The sequence below is a fragment of the Berghia stephanieae genome, chromosome 5 (assembly GCF_034508935.2).
Source record: "Berghia stephanieae isolate SIO BIC M18660-M18661 chromosome 5, UCSD_Bste_1.3, whole genome shotgun sequence".
NCBI classification, from domain to species: Eukaryota; Metazoa; Mollusca; class Gastropoda; order Nudibranchia; family Aeolidiidae; genus Berghia; species Berghia stephanieae.
The window spans coordinates 54,407,510-54,432,711 of record NC_088364.1 but is presented as its reverse complement, the minus strand read 5'-3'; the positions used below and the strand labels follow the sequence as shown (position 1 = coordinate 54,432,711).

At 33.9% G+C, this 25,202-nt stretch overlaps 2 protein-coding genes across 3 annotated transcripts in view; one reads left to right on the top strand and one right to left on the bottom strand.

The window, feature by feature from the left end:
* Positions 1–25,202, top strand: part of LOC144973219 (uncharacterized) — a 498,849-nt gene that overhangs the window by 169,948 nt on the left and 303,699 nt on the right. The gene's annotated exons all lie outside the window — the stretch shown is intronic.
* The window catches only part of LOC144973207 (uncharacterized), an 81,306-nt gene continuing 77,713 nt past the window's right edge, over positions 21,610–25,202 (bottom strand). For both annotated transcript variants that reach the window (XM_078915366.1, XM_078915367.1), the window contains exons 5-6: positions 24,981–25,109; positions 21,610–24,304 (exon numbers count right to left, since the gene is read on the bottom strand). In XM_078915366.1, coding sequence (XP_078771492.1) covers positions 24,201–24,304; positions 24,981–25,109 — 233 coding nt within the window. In that variant the 3' untranslated portion in view covers positions 21,610–24,200. The remainder of the gene's footprint in view (positions 24,305–24,980; positions 25,110–25,202) is intronic.

The window sequence follows — 25,202 nt, the reverse complement described above, 5'->3', positions numbered from 1 at the left end:
TCAGTGGGGGTAAAAACAACGGAAGTTGGCATTTGGGAACCTCGATGCAATGCGTCAGTTGATAAGTCAGTGAATTCCTGATGGATGAGCAGAGTCCAGGACTGACAAGGCGTAAATGATGAGCTGTTAAAGAGAGTCTTCCAATTCTCGCCACATGCTCATCTCTGTAAAACACAGGGGACTCTTCTCTCCCGCAAATCTTTGAATACAGGAAGGAGCCGATCTGATTGTGTTTTGCATGTTGATTTACTCTCGTGAACCATGAAACATTGACAAGTCCGACCATCGTGTGTCTATTTTGATAGAGATCCCGTGCCAGTGGCAGTGTGTGACCTTTAGACGATTTCAGAATAACTACAAAGATACCTTTGAAATGTATTATTATTGGTACTTTTCTTCTTCTTCTTCTTCTTCTTCTTCTTCTTCTTCTTCTTCTTCTTCTTCTTCTTCTTCTTGGGCAGCGTGGCTCAGCGTACGGTCTTTGTTTCGTACCCGAAAGGTACCAAGTTCGTATACCCGCTGCGTTGTGTGACCTTGAGGAAGTCAACTCGCATTAGCTCTGTTTACGGCGCTGCACTGTGGCTAATACTTGAGTTATTCCGGTCTTCCCTTGTAATAGACCTTTAAAAATTTCCCCTATGGGATGAATAAAAGGAATTTTTTTTCTCATTTTACTATTATTATTATTATTATTATTATTATTATTATTATTATTATTATTATTATTATTATTATTATTATTATTATTACTATTATTATTATTATTATTATTATTATTATTATTATTATTATTATCATTATTATCATTATTATTATCATCATTCTTCTTCTTCTTCTTCTTCTTCTTCTTCTTCTTCTTCTTATTATTATTATTACTATTATTATCATTATATTATTATTATTACTATTATTATTATTATTAATATTAATTATTATTATTATTATTATTATTATTATTATTATTATTATTATTATTATTATTATTATTATTATTATTATATCATTATTATTATTATTACTATTATTATTATTGTTATTATCATTATTATTATTATTATTATTATTATTATTATTATTATTATTATTATTATCATTATTATTATTATTATCATCATCATCATCATTATCATTATTGTTTCCATTCAAGTTTTATACGAATAAGATTTAAGTCTAAAATCAAATTTCAAACATCGAGATCACCGTTTTGAGACGATCGGCCACTAATGTGACTAACTATGTAGAGACGGTCGAGATAAATACAGGGTGTCCATAAAGTCTGGGTACATGGTAATAGTACAAATTCCTCTTTAAAAACCAAATCTTAATCTAGTTGGACGTAAATGAATTGTATTTTAACAACACGTAACCTCTTCTTCAGTGAAGAAAAGTAGCATTCAGCCCAATCTCCACAATATATTATTATAGCAAAAATGAATAAATAACATTATATTGTGAAGCACTATATATGTACCCAGACTTTGTGGAAACCCTGCAGAACTTTGAAGTGAATTTGGAATCAGAGTGATACGAAATATAAACTTTAAAGTCTTTCCGAAGTCTAAAAAATGTATTTAACACTCTACCATACAAAGAGTAAATTAACCCCGTATCATAATATTGCGGATATAAACTCCGTTTCCTGAATCTGGCCCAACCCAATATTATACCGCTTTGAGACGATTGGTCACATACCGTATTTCATTCAGTTTTTCTTTCCTTCTTATTTCATCTGATTTAATGTAAAAGAATCGACCACACACGATTTTAGATCAAGTAATCGCTGCACAAGACAGGGAGATGGGAGGTTGTCGATTACATTTATCTGTCGTTTTTCTGTAAGCAGACGATTTCAATTAAAGACATATAGATCAGTATAATTAGGTGCCCCAAACGTAAACAATAACAAGTTGCTAGTGATTTTCGTTAGGGACCGGAAACATTTACGCACAATATAGGTCTCCCAATTTTGTAGTTTGAGTTTTAGGCAATACACTTTCAGTATTGAAAATATGTTTACATAAAATCTAACAGTTGCAGAAATAATAATATAAGACTAAATTATTCTGAAAATCAGGCTTCGAATAATTCTCGTTTTGTTCACACCAGCGCAATAATTTGCTCTGGTCTAAAAATAGATAGACTGTAACTTTTGATAAATTTTACCTTTTGTTCCATAAAATATCCATATCTAGACATTATTTGGTGCATGATCGAGTATTTATGAATATGTGTTTCTTTTGCCACCTGACACCCAAATTTTAAACGTTATTTTGTTTCTATGATTTACATTGGAACTTGAGCTGTCAAGACAGGAACATGTGGTTTGCCATGTGCTTCTAGACCTTTGTTTACGTTTGGGGCACCTAATTATACTGCTCTATAGATAGGTACTACACCTATCTATATGTCTTTAATTGAAATCGTTGTGGTAATGCAGATGATACTATGTATCGTTTCAGAGGATTGATTGTGTTTGCAATAGACATCACTGATAGACTGGTCCTACCGAAGATACTTGTACTCATTACTTTCCTGCCAGGACCATCCAAGTTTGTAATTGGGCTGTCTAATGGCAATGAACAAATCTGATGAATTTGAAATTATTAGACGCTCCTATTAGTATCTGCAATAGAAGGAAAGGAGTTGACATCACTCAGCTCTTTTAAAATCATTATTAGACCGCTCTTTGGGTGATTACTTCTCACTAAATGTATAACACTCAGACTATAAACGTTAAAGTTTGCGCATTGTTATGTGTTTTGGCACGTTTAATCATGATGGCGGATGTCGTGAGTATTTTACCTAAACGGATAGCATCAATATGACTGCAAAACGTAGAGAACTGAGACCCCAAGACCATGAGGAAAAAGTATGTTGTGTCACCGAAGACTGAAATAGACTACAGAGAATAGAGGGGGAGTGGCAATAGGGTTTTAATAGAAGACGATACGTATCTATGTCAAACCGTGTCAAGTCGGTAAACATCCTCTCGCTCATAATGATTATTTGCAATATTATAACTTTAAATTTGGCTCAGTATTTCGCACCTTTCTATCTTCAGTTTGGTGATTGCTCCTCATTAAATTCTCTCTAACGGACTATAAACACTTAAGTCTACACACACGTAGTATTGTGTATTTTTACGATTTGATAGAGGTAGTGTGTGTGTGTATTTCACTCAAACACAAACCATCAATACTCGAATGTTACAAACTGACTTGACCCCTCAGTTTCATGTTTCGATATTATCAATTTAGTCTCGGTGTAGCAATCGAATTCAAACTCAGTTATCGATATGTAAACGCTTTGACCAGTTAACTGACGTTATCCATGAAAACAATGGATTTAAAATTTGGTCAGAAAACTAGTCCTTCAAATATCGATCGATTTAAATGACCCTCATCTTGGCAAAAAAAAAAACCCCAACAAAACAAACAAAAACAATATAACAACAAACTCTCAAACCTGGAACATCGATATTTGAAAGACGAGTTTTCTGACCAAATTATTAATTGTTTCTTGAGTACGGGAGATATTTTTTACTTCTATGATTACAGCTCACTATATTAATCAGCCATTGTTTCACCAGTATTAAAATCCTCAACAAAGGGAAACAGAAGTCGTGATGTCATATTATCCTCCTGTCTACTGGTTCAAAACTCCTTGGAAGAGTGCAATTAGTCCTTCGGACATTGCATAAACACCGGAAACGCTACACATTGAATAACTATTTTAGTAACAGGATGTATAGGCAGAGTCTTATTTATGGTGACGGGGCGTGCAAGAGCAAGGGTGGACGACCTTTATTGCAGACCAGTATTTGTTTAGGATAGAAAATAAGATGCCATCATCTGAACCAGAAGATTAGTTGCGCAATGTACGTATTCAGTCCTCCGACGGACTGGTTCCACAATTTTGAAAGGAGATTGAAAACAGTATTTTGACATTTATCTCTCTCCCTCTCTCCTTCCTTCCTCTCCTCTCCTCCTCCTCCTCTCCCTCCTCCTCTCTCCTCCTCCTCCTCTCTCCTTCTTCTTCTTCTTCTTCTTCTTCTTCTTCTTCTTCTTCTTTCTTTCTTTCTTTCTTTCTTCTCCCCTTTTCTTCTCTTTATTCCATCAACACCTTCACTTCCTATTTTTCATCCTTCTCTTCATCCTCCATTTTCTCCTTCTCCTCCTCCTATGATTTCTCCACTTTTTCGTTTTCTAACTTTCTTTTACAACCGATGATATCAGGCTCAATATTAACTTTCAACACACCACAGCTTGTTCGACCAACTTAACCCTAATTCTAATTTAAGACTCTAATGTCACTTCCACGTGTCACCCACCATCTCTTATCCAACCCGTTCGTGCCCAAAGTAATTATTAAAGCTAATATCATGTCATCAATACCTTTTCATTAATTCACGACAATGTAATTTCCCCTCGTTAGATCTCCGAGATGATTTGACTCCAACAAAGGTAATCCTCTACCTGACAGGAAATGAACTGGGCGTTGTGTTCCTTTGATTTTTCTGTATTCCTTAATTTTATTTCCCCATGCCTTTGCGTAATTATTTTCTTTCCTTATTCATGAAGAAAAATCAGCTCTGATTATTCAACTAGCTATATATATATATATCATATATCTCTATCTTTTAGAAATCTCAAGTTTGAGAAACGAACTAGTACATATTATTATGATTCTAAAATTAATTAGGAAAAAATAGAAATCGATGAAGGATTATTAAACATATCATATAATGATTGCAAATAATCATTAGAAACAGTAGAAATAGATGAATAATGATTTAATGAAGAAAATAAAGTGGGATGACATTAAGACCAGATGTGGCGAATCTAACCAGAAAAACGAGTTGAATGAGTGAAGTTAACGCCACTCTGCTCTTTTTTTATTGTTTTTAGACCGACAGCTCAGTGATTAGTTCTCTCTCGATTCTCTCAATCAGGCCAGAAACATTATATATTACACAGAGTTTTTTTTTTTTAGTATTAGTACAATTGCTCTGGCGGGCAGAGCTGGTGAGTATTTTACTTAAACGTTTACTAATATCCCAGTACAGCACCTAGTTCTTCTGAGTCATTAGGCTCAAAGATTTATCTCAGTTACTTTTGTGTGACAGTATTCAATTCACTTTTCAGTAAAATTGGTTTGTAATATTTATAGTATTCAGATTAGATTTGCGGTTGCGTGAATATATATATATAATATATATATATATATATATATATATATATATATATATAAAAGAGAGAGAGAGAGAGAGAGAGAGAGAGAGAGAGAGAGAGAGAGAGAGAAGGAAAAAGAGTGGGAGAGAGAGAATAGATAGATAGACAGATAGATAAATAAAGAGAGAAAGAGAGAAAGATAGATAGATATATAGATAAAGATAGAAGATAGATAATAGATAGATAGTAGATAGATAGATAGAGAGATACATAGTTATAGTAGATAGATTGATAGATAGAGTGTGAGAGAGAGGGGAAAAGAAAGAAAGAGAGAGGAGAGAGAGAGAGAGAGAGAGAGAGAGAGAGAGAGAGAGAGAGAGAAGCATCATTTGGAAGCGGTTGATAATCCGCGGAGCATTAGTGGTATGTTAATTACCTGAGTGGTACTAATTCTATTAGGAACAACGTTCTTACAACACTCCCATGGGTCTATCACATTTCTCAAATCACCTGTTATGGCTTAGTTTGGTATGCTTCAATCCATTTACCTGAAAACATGTCTGAATTTTCAATTCTATTATGTAAAAATATACTTTAAAATTTTAAAAATAAGGTCATTGTCAACATCAGGTATTCTCGAGTAAGTTTTTATTATGACCTCACTAATGGGAACTGAACTAAAGACAGACGCTTCTCTCTCTCTCTCTCTCTCTCTCTCTCTCTCTCCTCTCTCTCTCTCTCTATATATATATATATATATATATATATATATATATATATATATATGTGTGTATATATATATATATATATATATATATATATATATATATATATCTTTGTCTGTCTGTCTCGTTTTATTCTTCATTTGATCTCTTAGTCTTTTACATCTTTCTCTTTCTCCCTATCTCGTTCTCTCTTTATCTCTCTTTTTTTCTCTCACTCCTTTTTTTTCTCCTCCCTTTTTTTTCTAAATGTATCAGAGGCACGATTACCCTTCAAAATAAAATAACATTATATATTCATACAACTCACTCACCCTCTCTCTCTCTCTCTCTCTCTCTCTCTCTCTCTCTCTATCCTCTCTCCCTCCTCCCTCTTACTCTCAAATTGACAAGTATTCTCCATTTGTTCATTAGTCCTGTGATATAACACGTTTTAAAATAATTTCCTCTCCGTTGCATCCTTTTGTGAATAATCCCTTCCTCTTATCTCTTTCTCACCTTCTCTTCTTCTCACCCTCTCTCTCTCTCTCTCTCTCTCTCTCTCTCTCTTCCCTCTCTCTCTCTCTCTCTCTCTCTTCCCTCTCTCTCTCTCTCCTTTATATATATATATTGTTCACCAGTCCTCCGAAATACCACGTTTTACAATAGTTTCCTTTCTGTTGTATCATTGTGGGAATAAAGGCAAGTCTATTTCCTTTCTAGTCCCAATCGGGGTGTCCCACATCCTGTTCTTTTAACATTGAATTTTGGAAAGGGATCGGATCTTTCAAAACCTTGCATTCAACTGTATCGAATTCAACAAAGCCTCAAATTTGAGTTGGAAAATAAACCACCACTTTACCCATTAACATGAGCAAATAACGATATTAAACTAGTCCCCAAATATAAAATCACGCGAGATTCAGAAGCGAGAGATTCTGCTTCAAATTATTTTTTAGAAACAAAACAAGATATTACTATATACAGACAGCACCACTTTTTAATAACATAAAATGTAAAATAACCACCAAAAACCCCCCAAAAAACCCAACAAAACAGGCTAGCGAGAACACGGAATTAGAAGAAAAAGAAAAAAAAAAAAAAAAAAAAAAAAAAAAAGAGAGAGAGAGAGAGAGAGAGAGAGAGAGAGAGAGAGAGAGAGAGAGAGAGAGAGAAAAGCAATTGGTAGAGGATGAAAGCTTGGACAAAAATCCTTTCAAAGTTTGTTTCTTCAGGATGAAGTCTGAAAACCCAAATTTTCTAGGCTCATTGTTATAATGGAAATACTCTCAAACCAACGCAAAGTGCTGCCCATTACAAAAATGTTAAATCAAGCCCATCATAATTACCTTTAGATATCAGACTTGAAAATATTATGTGCACTTTGCTTGAGGGCAATCAAAAATTATGAGAGGGCTGAAACATAATTCATATGGAAAATTAAAAAGGGGAGAGATAAGGGTAACACGATGGTCAATGGGTACATTTTGATTGTTTACATCTAATAAACAAAACAAAAAAATGAATATAACAGTTTCGAAAAAGAACAAAATATCAAACACGGAACGTTTCGGGCTCAAAACCCTTCTCCAGCCAATAACAAAAGCAATAACAGCATTAATACATCACTTAAAACTCAGACAGACGGCAGAAAATTATCTTCCATCTGTCTGGAATTTAAGCGAAGTATTAATTAATGTTTCGGGAAGTTCCAGGTGTGCGGGTTTTACTAAGGTAAGGGTCATTTAAAGCGATCGATATTTGAAGGACGAGTTTTCTTATCAACGCCACTACCACATTATCTCATTCATCTGTAGTGTTTCATTCATCCTGTTTGTTGATAAAGAGGAAACCCGAAACGTTCATTTTATCTGTTTTCGTAATTAGATTGAAGTTGACATTATTTCTTCGAGCTTCGATCAGCAGCATTTACATTACTAGAATAATAGAGACTGTATGTTACATGATTAACATTCCAGCGTGTTTTTGGACCCATGTCATTTTCTATTTCTATCAACGGATTGCCTCATTTGGCGATGGTTCTCGGTTGGGTTTCGACATAAGACGGAATACCCCTCGGGGCCTTTATTATACACGACTATTTTAAGCTAAAATATCAAGAAGACTCAAAGGACACAAATATCATAGTCATCTCATTATAGAACAAACACCCAATTAGATAGTGTAAGCGCAACAAGGTTTATGTTTACAAATAATAGCTTTAGAAAAACTTGCATAAAGGTCAGGGGTGAAGACCCTGATAGGTCAGTTTGTAAATCAGTCGTATCTTAAGCCAATATCGATCCCACAGGCGCTTAAGATTTTATTTCAAATCCCCTGTCCAAAGAGTAGTTATTTGATAGCTGGGTCTATTAGATCTGGTAGAAAGTACTTTAAGCGAGATCAGCGTCCTATAAAAAAAGATAGCAAAAACCCTAGCAATGTAATAGACTGTGTTTCTTTTCAAGATTCGGATAGTGACTTTCATGCGAATCTTTGAGAAAATTAAGTATGGATTGCTACGGGGCAGAATAATAAAGTAAATAATTAATTATAATAAACGTAGTGGGATAATGCATTATCAGCAAAAGTTCTTTGTACATGGTGATCTTTTTATATAAAATACTCATTTATTATACTACTTAATTCTTTAATCCTTTAAATTAAACAAAATATCATTTGTTTACGTGTTGAAAGATACAGTTTGCTTTAAAAATGAGAATCACTCGTGTCCAGTTATATTTTTCAGTTTTTGATTAGTTAATCTAATTTTTGGGACTAAATTTGATATTTTGAAATCTCGGTATGGCGCTGTTTCCATGAAGAAAATCACTGTTAAATTCTTTGACTCATGAAATTGCTTTAAGCCTTTTTGTTTTGTGTGGTCCTTGTGTGGTCCTTGTGGTATTAACGTGTAACTGTTATTCAGAGGACTGTTAGTCCGGTATTTGGTGCAATTATTTTTACATAACGTTTTTATACTTCCTACATTAATATTTTACTTGAGATATAAGAGAATTATCTGTGGATTTGATTGTGAGACACTTTATATTTTAAAAGGTAAACCTCATTTAGGAAAACTAGCCTTGAGGACAAGATTAAGACATGAGCTCTTATACAATCCTATAGGAAAACACTCCTCAGAGTAGTAAAGACTTGGAACAGTTTTGGATTTTATACAAAAAATTCGAGAACATTTAATGCTTTCAAAATGCATGACCACTAGATACGTGTTTTGTGCTTCATTATATCGTGTCTATGACGAATGAATATTAACTTGTTGTCATTGCTGATAGCATTGTTTTAAAACAATACGCATTCATTTGCTGTTTCCCTCCATTTATTCAAAGTTATCAAATCAAGACTTGAGTATTAAAATGTCTTGTGACAAATAAAAATATTACAAAAATACTACAGCAGTAAATTCATTACAAACATTCATTATTTAGTTGATTTTCTTCACATTCAAAAAGACTAAACAAGAAAAAATAGACGATTGAATAATAATACAAAGATGAAAATGGAAAAGGAATAATGGACTAAAGATAAGAGAAAAAGAATTCAGGCATAAGAAAAAGATCAGGCATAAAACACTCAACAGCCCCCCCCCCCCCCCCCAAACCCATGCACTTTTTTCACAATGTGCTATTTACCTTTTACAATGGTATTTGATGTTTTCAACAAATCTTCAATGGAGTTTTGAGAAAAAACGCTACATTAAGCGAGTTGATTGAACGAAGCAAATGGCAGCATGGTTTTTGATGCCCTGGACCAGTTTGTATTATTTCATTGCTCGCAGGTATTCGTGAGGAACGGTCCATTAACATCCATAAATGATTTTGTAAGGCTGGGTAAGCAAGGAATTTCGAGTAGAGTTGACAAAAAGTGCTCAACTCCCAAGGATGGTTCATTGGTTGCCCGTCAAGATGTTGATGGCTTGGGGCGCAAATCAACATTCGTTACACGCCTCAATAACATCACACCCAACATTTACTTAATCAACACACCCTTACTGCCGTAATTTGAGAAAACACATTTTAAAATTTTGACTGGAACTTTTACATCAAATATTGATCGATCAAAAATGACCCTAAATTTGTAAGTATCGCTGACATTCAACATGTAAAAAAATTGAGACTTTTTAGAAAGTTGTGGGTCATGGAATGATATTTGAAGTAAGTTTTTTTTCCGGCCAAAAAGGAGAAAAAGCGTCTTATCAGAGTACGTCAGCTTAAACCCAAAAGGAAAGTCTCATGACGATTTCTCATGAATATTTACCCGTACCAAAGTACGCATTGTTACCAACATAGTTATCGTCTTTAACCATTTCACTCGTCCTTCAAATATCGATCGATTTAAATGACCCTCATCTTGGCAAAAGATCAAACCTGGGACTCTCGTCCTTCAAATATCGATCGATTTAAAGGACCTTCATCTTGGCAAAAGCTTTCAAACCTGGGACTTCGCGAAGTATATATATATATATATATATATATATATATATATATATATATATATATATATGTACTCTGTGTATCTCTCTTTCTACATTTGTCTATGGATGGCCGAGTGGAAATTGCTTGGTGTAGCATTGGCAACTGACGTTCGAGTCCCACTTTCGATACACTCACTTTATTTTCGCATTGCGCAAAATTCTCAGCCCCTGTGTGATTTGTCAAATGTCGAATTACGTCAATAACACTATCAATATTAAAGTCCATTAGATCGGAAAGTCAAATAGTTCCGATGTATCTGATCTAGTTTGGTAATTGTCAATTACCTTAATTGAAATGGGTGCGACAGTCCGTGACTTCATATCACATGGATGGCACTCCAAATTCTTGCAATGTCACGTAGAGAGAATACTGCTGTAATCTCACAAAAAACATTTTTTTTCTTTTTTTTTTTTTTGCCAGAAATGTTTCTTCACTCCAAATAAAGATCAATTCGTTTGAACCTCAATTCGCCAAAAACTCTCCAAGCCGATATTTTGAATTGAGTATCTTTTGAGAGTTTTTGGGAAGTTAAGGGTCATATAACTTTTTGTGACCTGACTTCAAAACGGTTTATGCCAGAAAATTGAAACCCTATCAAAATTATATATATATAGGGTAAATCTGATATCTTTCGTATGAGATAATGAAAGTAGCTTCTTATCGTGCTTGAAACAAATATTATAAATTTCTTGTCATTTTTATGCGAAAATCAGTTTTCGACACCAGGTTCATCCCGACCTAATATCGTAATGTTCAAAGTAACATTTTTCTAGCCAAAATATATAAAAATGTTTTATCGAAGTAAAGAAGTGTTGGGGCATTCATTCTTTCTTTCAGGTTTGACATATTTTTGAATTGCAAAATGTTACTCTTTTTTGTTGAAAGAATTTTGCTCTGAATAATTTAAATGAACTGGATAGATACGTTTAAAATAGAGAGAAAGATAAAGGGAGTAAATGTGACTCATAAATAATGGAACAACACAAACCAAACGACGTTTCGGCCTTTGGCCTTTTTCAAGTAAACACGAAATATATATATATATATATATATATATATATATTATTGACTCATTTAGGAACCTTTTGTTATAGATAAATTTACAGCCCAGTTCTGTACCATATTCTACTTTATGACATTGACCATGGAACCACTTTATCTTTGACTATAACACATGAATTGTCCCTCCGAGTGATAACGACTGTTTGGTGGCTTTGTCTAATTTGTTCTTGGTACTTCCGAAACGTTGCATCTTGTTGCATTGGCTTACGCTGCCATTTTAAAAGTCATTTTGTCGGTGGGCTTTTGAGTCTATTCAGTGTTTCTCACAATATCAAAGGATGAACAGTTTCAATAAAGGGCAAAATGTCCACATGCTAAGTACACTTTACATTCTTTAAAATGGTTGTGAGCTCATTGATGTCACCACACGTAAGTAGGCGTGTATCAATTACGGAATGAACAACGATTTAGGAGTTATGGCAGTGTTCCAAGTTTTTATTATCGAACTACTACTACTACTACTACTACTACTACTACTACTACTACTACTACTACTACTACTACTACTACTACTACTACTACTACTACTACTACTACTACTACTACTACTATACTACTATTACTCTACTACACTACTACTACTACTACTACTACTACTACTACTACTACTACTACTACTACTACTACTACTACTACTACTACTACTACTAATGGTGGTGGTGAAGTATTAATTGAAGCCATAGAATGACCGAAAAAGGAAAATCTGTTGCCTTAGTCAAAATCATTATAATTGATTTTTGTTGTTGTCATATTTCAATGTTAGTCTTGAACTTGATGTTATTGCTCCAAGGACACAATTTTGTTACCAATTCTCAGTAAATGCAGAACATTTTGTAGGCCTTTGTAGAAATTCACTAGCCAGTATGGAACATTATGCCAGTGGTGAAGGACATCCGATATTTACTTATGTAAACGAGTAAATGATACAAGATCAATTATGTAAACGAATGCGGGTATTTAGTAAGATAAAAACACCCGTAATGGCAATCTGATTTTGATGCAGGAAGCCTGTCCAAATGGCACCATTTATAAACCTTCACTTTAGATGGTTGATATATCGAGGCCAGTTGATCCAAACAGAAAAAATAACGTCAAGAATAACGAACAATTTGTTATTCACTCAAAATTTGAAATATTTGGATATGTGCCAACGTTTTTCAATAACCTTTATATGTCTAAATGTCCAATTTCAGAACCAGGTAATAGCACTTCTTCAACTTCTTTTTCTTCTTCTTCTTCTTCTTCTTCTTCTTCTTCTTCTTCTTCTTTTCTTCTTCTTCTTCTTCTTCTTCTTCTTCTTCTTCTTCTTCTTCTTCTTCTTCTTCTTCTTCTTTTCTTCAATAATATTGTTATTACAACTTTATTAATATTATTATAGTGGCCAAGTGGTTAAGGCATAGAATTGTGACCCGGAAGGACCCGGGTTCGAGCCCCGCTTCAGGCACTTTCGTTTTTATCCTTGAGCAAGATTATTTAACCCCAACTTGCTCACTTGGACAACATGGGTGATTCCTGTTGACATCAGACATCTTGTTTGGAATGCCTAGGCGGCGATATCTTACGATGTCGTGGCGGAAAAGGCAAAATAGAATAATAGAATTATTAATACTATTATAGTTATTATTATTATTACTACTACTACTACTACTACTACTACTACTACTACTACTACTACTACTACTACTACTACTACTACTACTACTACTACTCCTACTACTACTACTACTACTACTACTACTACTACTACTACTACTACTACTACTACTACTACTACTACTACTACTACTACTACTACTACTACTACTACTACTACTACTACTACTATACTACTACTACTACTACTACTACTACTACTACTATACTACTACTACTAACTACTACTACTACTATATAATAATAATAATAATAATAATAATAATAATAATAATAATAACAATATAATAAATAAATAAATCAATCAATAAATAATAAATAAATAAATTAAAATAAATAAAATGCCACGCTGCACCCCTTATTTATAATAATAATAATAATAATATTATTATTATATTATTATTATTATTATTATTATTATTATTATTATTATTATTATTATTATTATTATTATTATTATTACTGGTGGAGAACCTGTAATATTTGCGGAGAAATAAAGGCTATTACGAACGGCAGTCATCTATTATACTTCTATCGTATTGAGGAAATTAACATAGGATATAAAGTAACAAATAAATAATAACAACATAATTAAGATAGACGTGTTTTAAAAAAATGATAAAAAGTTTTTAAAGAAAGACAAACAACAACAACAATACAAAACCAAAATAAGAACAAAAAAAGCAACAACAAACAAACGTAGTAAACAAATACTGAAGATAATAAAAAGTCTATTATGAAATATGATAATATTGAAAATACCAATAAAACAAATAATAATAATAATAATAAAGATAAAATTCAAAGTATCAAAATTATCTAATAACTATAACGATAATAAAAATGATTTTTTTTCTCAATAAAATGTAAATTTATTTTACAAAATTATTCACACCAGGATTCGAACCCAGTACCTTAGAGGCTAGAGTTTAACAGCTTAACCTCGACATTACACTTAGCAAATTAAGACGTTTAATAATGTCTTTCTAAAATATTATTTTGTCTTTAATGCTACTTCTATTCTGCAGTTTTCAATTTAATTCGGACGTATCAGCGCTTGTTTTAGAATTTAGTTTTATTAACAAAGACGTACCTACGGATATCATATTATAGGATTCTTTATGAATTAATTTTTCATCGCGCCAAATAACACACGAACTTGCGAGTGAGTTATTCCGCGATACAAAATTATAACGAATTTAATAAATTCAAAGCCGCGAAAGAATACTTTTATTACACCCCTCAAAGTTATATTCTTAGATATTTCATAACAAATAATTAATTTGTAAAAATGTTTCATTTTTCAATGAATTCAATTTACACATCGCACGTCCAAGGGGATTCTCCTATAACAAAAAGGCGAGACGTCACTTGCAAGATGCCAATTGGGTACTTTTAATGCGATATAAAAAATTGTCATTAAACAAAAAAAAAAAGGCTTGTCTAGACACTTACCATGTAAATGGGATAAGCAATTCAAGCGATCTACTAGAAAATGTGTTGCCTCTAAAATTTTGGCATTTACTTAGACCAATTCAAATAGTCTAGTGAATTTTGTTTGGCATTTTCTAATAAATTAATCTGGCACTAGAAATTCTTCTTGACATATAATGCCGACACTTGTTTTTGTTATTGTGTGCTAAAGCTGTGAGACGTTTATTTCAATGTTTGATGATCTTGTAATCCGAATTTTGTATTATCGATGTACACCATGCAATGAAGGCACAATGAAATTGAAAGTATTTATTAACGTTTAACATTGTGTTCCAGTCATGTGTTAGTGAGATTTGTTTTTGTTTTTTAACTCTCGTATAGAATGGAATGTTCCTTCTAATCAATTTGACGATCGTAGCGTTAAAGGTTGATGTTTATCAAATCCCGATAATTTTATTATTCTCTCTCTCTCTCTCTCTCTCTCTCTCTCTCTCTCTCTCTCTCTCTCTCTCTCTCTCTGTGTGTGTGTGATCAGGAGGGGGGGGGGGGGGGGGGGGGGGAGGGTAGGGTAGCCAACGGATTATTCACATAGAATAAGTAATTGGTGGTGAATTTTAATGGTTCTGACGCACGGCAGTGATATCTTCGATTCGCCATTTGTGTTTTTTCTGAGTTTGACTTTCACCAAAAAAAAGAAAAACTTTGAAATTCTGTTAATACGCGCTTAAAGGTTATTTTAAATGACCAATCAGCTGTCTTTTCAAAGTTTATTCAAGCCAATAAACAAAGCTAAAATATTCTGCAATCGTCGAATAAAAATATTTTATACCACGCGTTTAAAGCAGTATTCAACGATTGCGTATTTACTAAGAAATGATAAGATTTTCCAATGAAAGGCGTGGAATAATAATATAACGTTTGTGACCCTATTAATTTTTGGGATAGATTTCACACTCCGTGTAGGTACTAGCTACACGAAGACTACACACAGCATCGGTTGCAAATCTGCATAAAAACGATCCGTTAAGATGCACCGATTACGAACAGGTACTCATCTATTTTAATTATCATTCTTCTGTATTGTGGGAATTAACAAAGATCTTCACGGATCGGCGGCGGGGTGTGCCACAAATCTTGCGGTTTGATTGGTCGCGTCATCATTTTTTGGGGTTATTATTACTTGATAGTATCAAGAGAGATTTAAAATTACATCATCAAATTTGTTGTGTATATGCTAGAATTGCGTAGAATAAATTATACTCGCAATGAAATCAAACGCATTATTGAGCAGTAAAGTTAGGTGCCCCAAACGTAAACAATAACAAGTTGCTAGTGATTTCCGTTAGGACCGGAATAATTTACGCACAATATAGGTCTCCCAATTTTGTAGTTTGAGTTGTAGGCAATCCACTTTCTGTATTGAAAATATGTCTACATAAAATCTAACAGTTGCAGAAATAATAATATAAGGCTAAATTATTCTGAAAATCAGGCTCCGAATAATTCTCGTTTTGTTCACACCAGCGCAATAATTTGCTCTGGTCTAAAAATAGATAGACTGTAACTTTTGATAAATTTTAGAAAATTTTACCTTTTGTTCCATAAAATATCCATATCTAGACATTATTTGATGCATGATCGAGTATTTATGAATATGTGTTTCTTTTGCCACCTAACAGCCACATTTTAAAGGTTATTTTTTTCTATTATTTACATTGGAACGTGAGCTGTCAAGACAGGAACATGTGGTTTGCCACGTGCTTCTCGACCTTTGTTTACGTTTGGGGCACCTAACTTTACTGCTCTATTCATTTAGAATTAGCCTGAAATAAAAAAAAAAAGGATTGGAAGTTATAGTTATATTAGTGGTATATCAATCTGTGAAAAACAGTCTTCAAATATTTAGATTTGCCAGTAATTCTGTGCTTCATGATACACATTTAACCTTGGCTTACGCACCTATGTTGATTCCCAACCCTAATTTTAAATAGTAGATTCTTCTTCCTCTTCTTCTTCTTCTTCTTCTTCTTCTTCTTCTTCTTCTTCTTCTTCTTCTTCTTCTTCTTCTTCTTCTTCTTCTTCTAATGATAATAATAATAATAATAATAATAATAATAATATAATAATAATAATAATAATAATAATAATAATAATAATAATAAAAATAATAATAATAATAATAATAATAATAACAATAATAATAATAATAATAGTAATAATAATAATAATAATAATAACAACAATAATAATAAGTATTGTTATTATAATATCATTCTTATAATTATTATCGTTTCCATTATTGTGATTATTATTATTATTATTATTATTATTTTTATTATATTAATATTTTTATTATTATTATTATTATTATTATTATTATTATTATTATTATTATTATTATTATTATTATTATTATTATTATTATTATTATTATTATTATTATTATTGTCCACGAACATTTTCACATGGGATTTGGTACTTTGTGCACTGAAAGAATTACTAGTTGACCGATTTTCACCTTCTTCTCTCCAGTCCCTGACCTATCCTGTCCATCACTACTTACCCCAATGTTTCCATAGATACTTATTAAGTTATCTCTCCGTTATATTGTTTATCCAGGGCACAATGGCATCACTTGATTGTTTTGTTTGAGAGATAAAGAGAGAAAAAAGAGAAAGAAATAAAGAGAGAGAGAGAGAGAGAGAGAGAGAGAGAGAGAGAAAGATAGAGAGAGAGACAGACCGACAGAGGGAGAGAGAGAAAGAGAGAGAGAGAGTCAAAGAAAGAAAGAGGAGAGAGAGAGAGAGAGAGAGAGAGAGAGAGAGGGAGAGAGAGAGAGAGAGTGAGAGAGAGAGACAGAGAGAGACAGACAGAGGGAGAGAGAGAGAGAGTAAAAGAAAGAAAGAAAGAAAGAAAGAGAGAGAGAGAGAGAGAGAGAGAGAGAGTAAAAGAAAGAAAGAAAGAGAGATAGAGAGAGTGTGTGTGTATGTGTGTGTGTGAGAGAGAGAGAGAGATAGATAGATAGAGAGAGAAGGATGAAGAGTAAACTGGGCACACACCCTGACCGTGGTTTCATGAATTCTAAACGATTTATCTCGTTTTGTTTCTCTTATCATTCCGGACAAATAGTATTTTGTTTATTTTGTGAACTTAAACGTGATTTTGTTGTATATGGAAGAGGAGTGTGGTCTTGTGGTGTGGCACTCGCTTTCGGATCGGAATGTCCTGAGTTCGAACCTCGGTCGGCGCATAGTTGATTCCTTGAAAAAAAGACTCTCTACTCCCATTCTCTCACCGTACTCAGGTGTAAAATGAGTACCTGGCCGTCAGCAGCATTGTCTCTGTTGAAAAATTGTAAAATAGCCTAACAGGCGTCATGCCTCGTTCTACATGTTATTTGTTGCTGTTGGTCAGGGACCCTTTGTAAAGCGCTTTGAGTACGATTAGTGGATATTGCGCTATATAAAAAAGGCTTTTACTCACAGAAGAACAAAATCCCGTCACCTGTGCCCAATAGTTGGGGTGCAATATAAAAAATTTTAGCTGCCGTACTCTGAAGAAAAAAACTGTTAAAATTTTTGTCTAGAAATCTCCTCCTTCAAATAAAGATCAATTTAAATGACCCTTATCTAGTTAAAAACTGTCAAACATGGGACGTCATTCAGTATAGTTGGTTCTTGAAAATTAAAAAAAATTACTCAGGTCTCTGGCGGTCTAAAATAGTCATTAGGAAATATGTAAGCGACGACAACTTCACTCATTTAATAGGTACTCATAATTACCTGAGTTGAGTGAGATGATGCATAGTCCAAAGGCTCAGATAAGGGGAGCTTATTTAATTTTCCAGTCATAAAACTTGGGTAACAAGGTAATAGAACGTTAGATCTTCAAGAAAAACATAAGGAGACACATCCAGATTTAAAAAAAAGAATTAAAACATTTTATTGTACAATCGTTCATCGATAAGGTGTTACATGTTGAAGAAATTCAAAGACGGAAATCAGTAAGAGGTACAAATATTGGATTTTGGAGTTAAGAGGAAAATTCAAACAAGCTTCGCTTTCAAAGTGACCACAATATTCACGTTCTTTTTTACTAACAATCACGCTAAAGTCTTATCAGGTCATCGAAAATGACTTGCTTCTATACGCCACTATTGATAAAGATAAAATTTGTCGAATTGGTCAAATTATACTTGCAAGGAAAATTTCGTATTTTATATTTGTTAATCAAGAATATCTTGGGTAATTTTAAAGTTCTTTTTAGACGATAAAGACACACACTCACTATTCAGAAACGTAGATTTAATGATCCAACCCGAGTACAGATTATATTCACGCCAATCTACACATGGAAGCAATCCTAGCAGCGCTATGGTCACAAACCACAAGGGATATCTTTATGCATGTATGCTTCTCCGTGTCCTACTAACATCCGATGACTTATTATAGCAATGTCCGTTTACCTGTTCGTCGTTTTACATAGATCAAAAGCATATGAATCATCAAACACTCATCATCATCATCATCATCATCATCATCATCATCATCATCATCATCATCATCATCATCATCATCATCATAATCCTCAATCGTCATCATCAATCATCATCAATCGTCATTATCATCCTCAACATCCTCCTCCTCCTCCTCCTCCTCCTCCTCCTCCTCCTCCTCATCATCATCATCATCATCATCATCATCATCATCATCATCATCATCACCTTCATAATCATCATCATCATCATCATCATCATCATCATCATCACCTTCATAATCATCATCATCATCATCATCATCATCATCATCAATATCATCATCATCATCATCATCATCATCATCATCATCATCATGAAAAACAACACCGCCATCCCTATTTATCGTCCTCGTTAACTTATACAAACGTTAATTTTATAAATTTAAGTTTAATTTAGCCATGGCATGATTTGATGTCAACGCGATAATCTCCTTTAATTCGTAAAATAGAGATATCTCTCAATGCCCAACATTATGATTTTAATTAGACCTCCTGCAGGACAGGAGGCAGCGTGGCTCAGCGGTATGGCCTTTGCTCGTACCTGAAAGGTACCGAGTTCGATTACCCTCTGTGCTGTGTGACCTTGAGCAAGTCACCTCGCTCTAGCTCACTTTGCGGCGCTGCACTGCGGCTAACGCCTGGGTTATTCCAGTTTTCCCTTGGAATAGACCCTAGAAACACATTTCCCCTATGGGATGAATAAATGGAATTTTATTTTATTTTATTTCATTTTTAATATGGTATAATATCTTGCTTTCCATACCATAGCATGGTACCCTACATTCTTATACAATACAGAAACTCCAATAAAGTGCATTTTACATATTATAGTATAATAAAATCATAGCAATATTTAAGCTTGATAACAGGTTTAAAATTCAATGATTTCAATTTACTCGTCAGTGACGATAATATAATTTATTTTACAGTAATTTGCATTATGCGTATCCGTGCAAGGCCAATAGAAAACAAGTGTATTTATACATATAATGATCAGCTTTGTACAAAGTAAATTCATTTAGTTATCATCAAGTGACAGAAAAGGCGAGATTTGTTGTAGGTTTAATGATAACGATATAACTGTATTTACAAAGCAGATACTGACTTTTAAACACAATGATTATTGTTAACAGGGACAAGCTTTGCTTTATGATAAAGTTATACTGATTCTCAAATATCCATTTATTCCTTCATTTATTAATTCATTCATTATTCATTATATATCTTTTGGTACTTACATTTAATTTATTTTATTTACTTATATCGTAATCAGTGTGTCGCCTTGAACCTAGTAAATCTAAAAGGCAACTCAATTTTTTGAAAAATTAGATGTGTAATTGATATCGTAAACACAGACCACATAGATACACACAAATCAACGCATTATTATCGTACTATTAAGTGCTCTGTCATTCTGGATTACTACCGTCTATCAATCAAATTCTACAAGAAATCATTATAAGAAACAACGTCCAGAGAGTCGAATGGCCCAAAAATATCTCGATAACTCCTGAACTGTTGGAGACTCGGGATTTGAATTCCACCACAATTATTTTTACACAGGACTCAAAAGAGAAAGAGTAAACCTACCGAATCGGCCATTCTTGGAGAATTGTAGCTATCAGAGGTCGCCAAACCTGCCAGGTGGTATTGATTTGTCTGTTTTAAGGGTTTTGCGGCGCTTGCAACACATTAAGGTCATTTCAGCGCCAGATACCCCCCCCCCCCAAATAAAAAAAAAAAAAAACCCCAACAAAAACAACTAAAAAACAAACAAACAAAAAAAACAAACAACCCCCCCCAAAAAAAAAAAACAACAAAACAAAACAAAAAAACAAACAAACAAACAAAAAACAAACAAACAAAAACAAAAACAAACTTGAGCTTGTATATAGTGCAATATCCTCTAAACGCGCTCAAAGCGATATTACATTTCCCCCCAACAGAGACAACGCTGTTAACAACCAGGTGCTCATTTTACACCTGACTATGATGAGAAAAGAGCCTTTTCCAAGGACTTAATTCTGCGCCGAGAGAGGCTCGAACCCAGGACCTTCCAATCCAGAAGTGTGTGTCATACCACTAGACCACATAGTCACAGAATAAAGACGAAAATGGGATAGTAAAAGAATTCTAGACTTACACTTTAAAGCAAACGAGACGTAAGACAAAGTAGATTTGTTCAAATATAGAACAGATGTAGACAAGGATACAGAGACTATGTGGTCTAGTGGTGTGACACTCACTTCCGGTTCGGAAGGTCCTGCGTTTGGAGCCTCGCTCGGCGCATAGTTCCGTCCTTGGAAAAGGCTCTTTACTTACATTCTATCATCGTACTAAAGTGTAAAATAAGTACCTGGCCGTTAACAGCATTATCTCGAAAAAATTGTAATATCGCCTAACAGGCGTCATGTCTCGTTCTACATGCTACGTGTTTCTATTGGTCAGGGACCCTTTGTAAAGCGCTTTGAGCACGTTTTGTTGGATATTACGCTATATAAAAGGTCAAATGTGAAATCTGAATTCAAATATTAACATTTAAACAGTTGATTGTCCAGCGTTTAGCCAAATCAAATAACTTTTTATCCTGAAAATAAAAATGATAACAAGCTATAGGGACTATCCCTTTCACAATACAGAAATCGGGGTTGACCCCGGCTGCAAGAGACGTAGAGCTTTAAAGGAATACGATTCTCCGCAGCCTATTGGCACAATAATATACGCAATTGTTGACTATATACTTTGTTATGAACTCATTAAATATATGACACAGACACACTTATACCCTCGACTGACACGAGACGCATTTAATTCAGATGTATGACTTAATAATCGAATTGATCCGAAGCCGTACTTGTATAAGGCAACCACTGTTTATCCCAGACAAGGGTGATCTCCAGGGATAAATAATCGACTAATAAAGTGACAAAATGGGAAATAATTCTGTAAATATCCTGAGCACTGTCAGGTATAAATGGTGGCTTTGCAAGGCCAGTCTTCTGAGTTACTATGACATAATCCATTTTTTTCATTTTTGTCCAGGAAAATTTTACTCCCAAAATTGTTCAACCAAGATGATCTTCCTCTTGTCAAAACTCTCAAATCTAAAAATTCAAAGAAGCGTTTCTTTGATTTGAATAATTTTGGCAAGTTCGTGGCTATTCTAATCGACAGAAATTTGAAGTAAAACAATTTCTGACATAATAAAGAAAATGGCTTTTGTCCGATTACGTCACTGTTGCGTTTGGCATACTAACCGGAAACAAGGTAATTGGGGGAATATCCATCTACACAATTATAAGATCGATCGACCAATAGTTTATATCTTAAGTCTTTGAAATGTTTTCAAAACCCTTTCGGCTTGAATTACAAAATGAGTATGTCAATATCGTGCACGATATTACAATTCTGCCACACAATGGTAAACACTTAATCACATTTTGACGGAAAACGTTTATATTGGTTGGCAAATAATAGATGGCGTCCGACTTGTCGAAATAAAAGAATTTCAAGCTGAAGCAGTTAAGTTTTTCCGACAAATTATGGAAAAATGTTTTGTCATTGTACCACGTAACTCTTCCTTTGACTTCTAGAAGCCAATGAAACGTATTGCCATCTGGGAAATTGACTTGCTCAAAATGGTATATTTAAGAATTCTTTATGAATTCAAAGTTCCTAGCTTAGTCCTTCATTTAAATGATATGATTGAAGTTCAATGGCGTAGATATAAATAAATATTACTACTCAAATGAACAGTTATCATCGAGAATAGTCATTGTAATCTATAGTGTTTGCTTTCCACAATAATTAAAGTACAATACATGTGGCAAAGAAGAAGAAATTATAAAAATACGATCTTAGAGTAAAATGGAAATGGAGTCTTACAATCCAACATATGAATATCGAGCCTTATAGTGAAACATTTCATTGTCGCTGCCGAAGAAAACGGTATAAATATGCATATTTTGTAATGAAGACCCGTTGTGCCCGACCTCCATGGCAATATATGACTAAAACATCAAATCCCTCTGTTATTTGTTGTTGTTTATCATATATTAATCCGTTGGGAATATATTTTAAGATTATATCAAATGTAACCATATATTTAAATATCAAATAATGCTCAGACACGTTCATAATCAATGTTCAGAGCATATCTGACGAAAGAAAAGAACAATTTCGGAAGTAAATATAATTTCTACTTTAAAGTGCCTGGCCCACCTGGCAAGGCCTCACCTAATTTCCTACAAACTGAGGATGTCCTCACGAAAAGACAAACCTTTTCAAAAAGCATACAAAGTATGTTGTATGCCGTGCTTTTATGAGTATAATCTACCCATTAGTAGGCATCTGGCTACTTCAAAATGGGAATGCTTAAAAGCCACCATTGGCAAACATTAATACACATTTCTCTTTAAGTCTTTTCTACAGACAATTAGATGTAAACGTTCGCAACACATCAATTGAGAAAATATTTTTTCTCCTTCTTTGATCACTTCAGAAAATTGGCATTACAGTGCCCTGGTCGAAAAACTCCCGGACGAATCTTAATGAGAACAGCAAAATATTTGTGTTGATGTTAATATCGCATTTGTATTCCAAATCAATGGAAGGCAAAGTGTAAACCTCTTAAACTCATAGTCTGACACTGCCCAAACATTACGTCAAAATACCTGATTACCAAAAGAAAGTGGCCAGTGAGTTGTATCGATTCAACCAATGGGATCATTTGTTTCCTTGAGTACTTCTATCAACAAATCACGTTTCACTTTCTTTTGTTGTTTGTGATGTGACGCAAGTTTAGGTAAAGTTAACAAAGGCACCGTCAAAGTCACATGATTTGAGAGCGAATGACTGATACTACAGGTGATCAACACTGAGCTTTAAGTTGCATTTTGAAGACCTATTCTTCATTAGCGTTGTTGAGGATCGTATCGTTAAAACCGTTTCTGCTCCATGAGTAGTTTGAATTTATTGCAAGGTTCCCTTAAGTTCGTGACTTTTTGTGAGGTCGAACTGCAAAAGGTTCTGTTCTTTTGGGTGCTCACATGCTCCGAGCGATTATCTGCCATGGGATGAAGATCTACATTAGCTCGCATTCTGATTGATTATACACAGACGATTTATGGTGTCAAAAGTGGACGGTGTCACAACAGAGATTCTCTTTCATCCGGCCAATAATCCTCCTCGTCAGAAGAAGATTCTGATTCATCCTTTACCGGCACTTGACGCGCTTTTAGGAAACGGCGACCTGGAGAGAGAGATTAGTAACTATTACAGACAGGAAAGCATGAAAATGGTTATTCATATTCTCTTTTCGGCAAATGCAACACAAAAAATTGGATTCTATTCTTGTGTCCAGTTCAATTTTAATTAACATAATTGTGACAAAAAGTCTTTTTAAAATATAGAAATCCTTTAAAATTTATCACATTAGTTATTATTTGACTAAGAAACTTTTCCATTTTAATCATTTTTGCTAGTCTTTTTACAATTCCGGGCTTTTAGGAGTCCTGATCGCGCTCTAACTAAAAAAAAAAAAACAACTAAAAATATTTCTTTCTTATATTGGTCACAAACTCTTGACATGCCTGATCACTCTTCTTTTACCTATTAACCTAGCATTTCCATTCCTTTTTAAAACACATGTACAAGAAAATCATAATATTTCAAAATGAAGAAGAACAAGTTCTTTTTGCGTAAATGACTAACAGTCAGATGAACATACACGTTACAAAGCAAGTTGTGCATAAAATTCAATGTGGTAATAAAATAGTAATTTAAAAGACATGAGGGATTTGCAACTTTCATTGGACGTTCAGAGATAGAAACCCATTGACCAATCTAATACAATCATATAATACACTTTATCTAATTTTATTTCCTATTTTGTTAAACAAATTTCGGTTGATTGATTCACCACTAACCGGTTTCAAGGCTACATGTGATGGATCTGGTATCTCTTGTATCTTTGGTCTTCTTCGGACTTCCATATATGGCCTGCTCCGATGCTCTCCTCAACCGGAACAATCTCCGGGGTGACTGTGGGGTTGATTCTGTAAAGAGTTCAGTGGTTGTGGTGGTCGTTGTGGGGGGGGGGGGGGGGGGGGGGGGGGGGGGGGGGGGGTTGTAAGAAAGGAAGAGGCAAG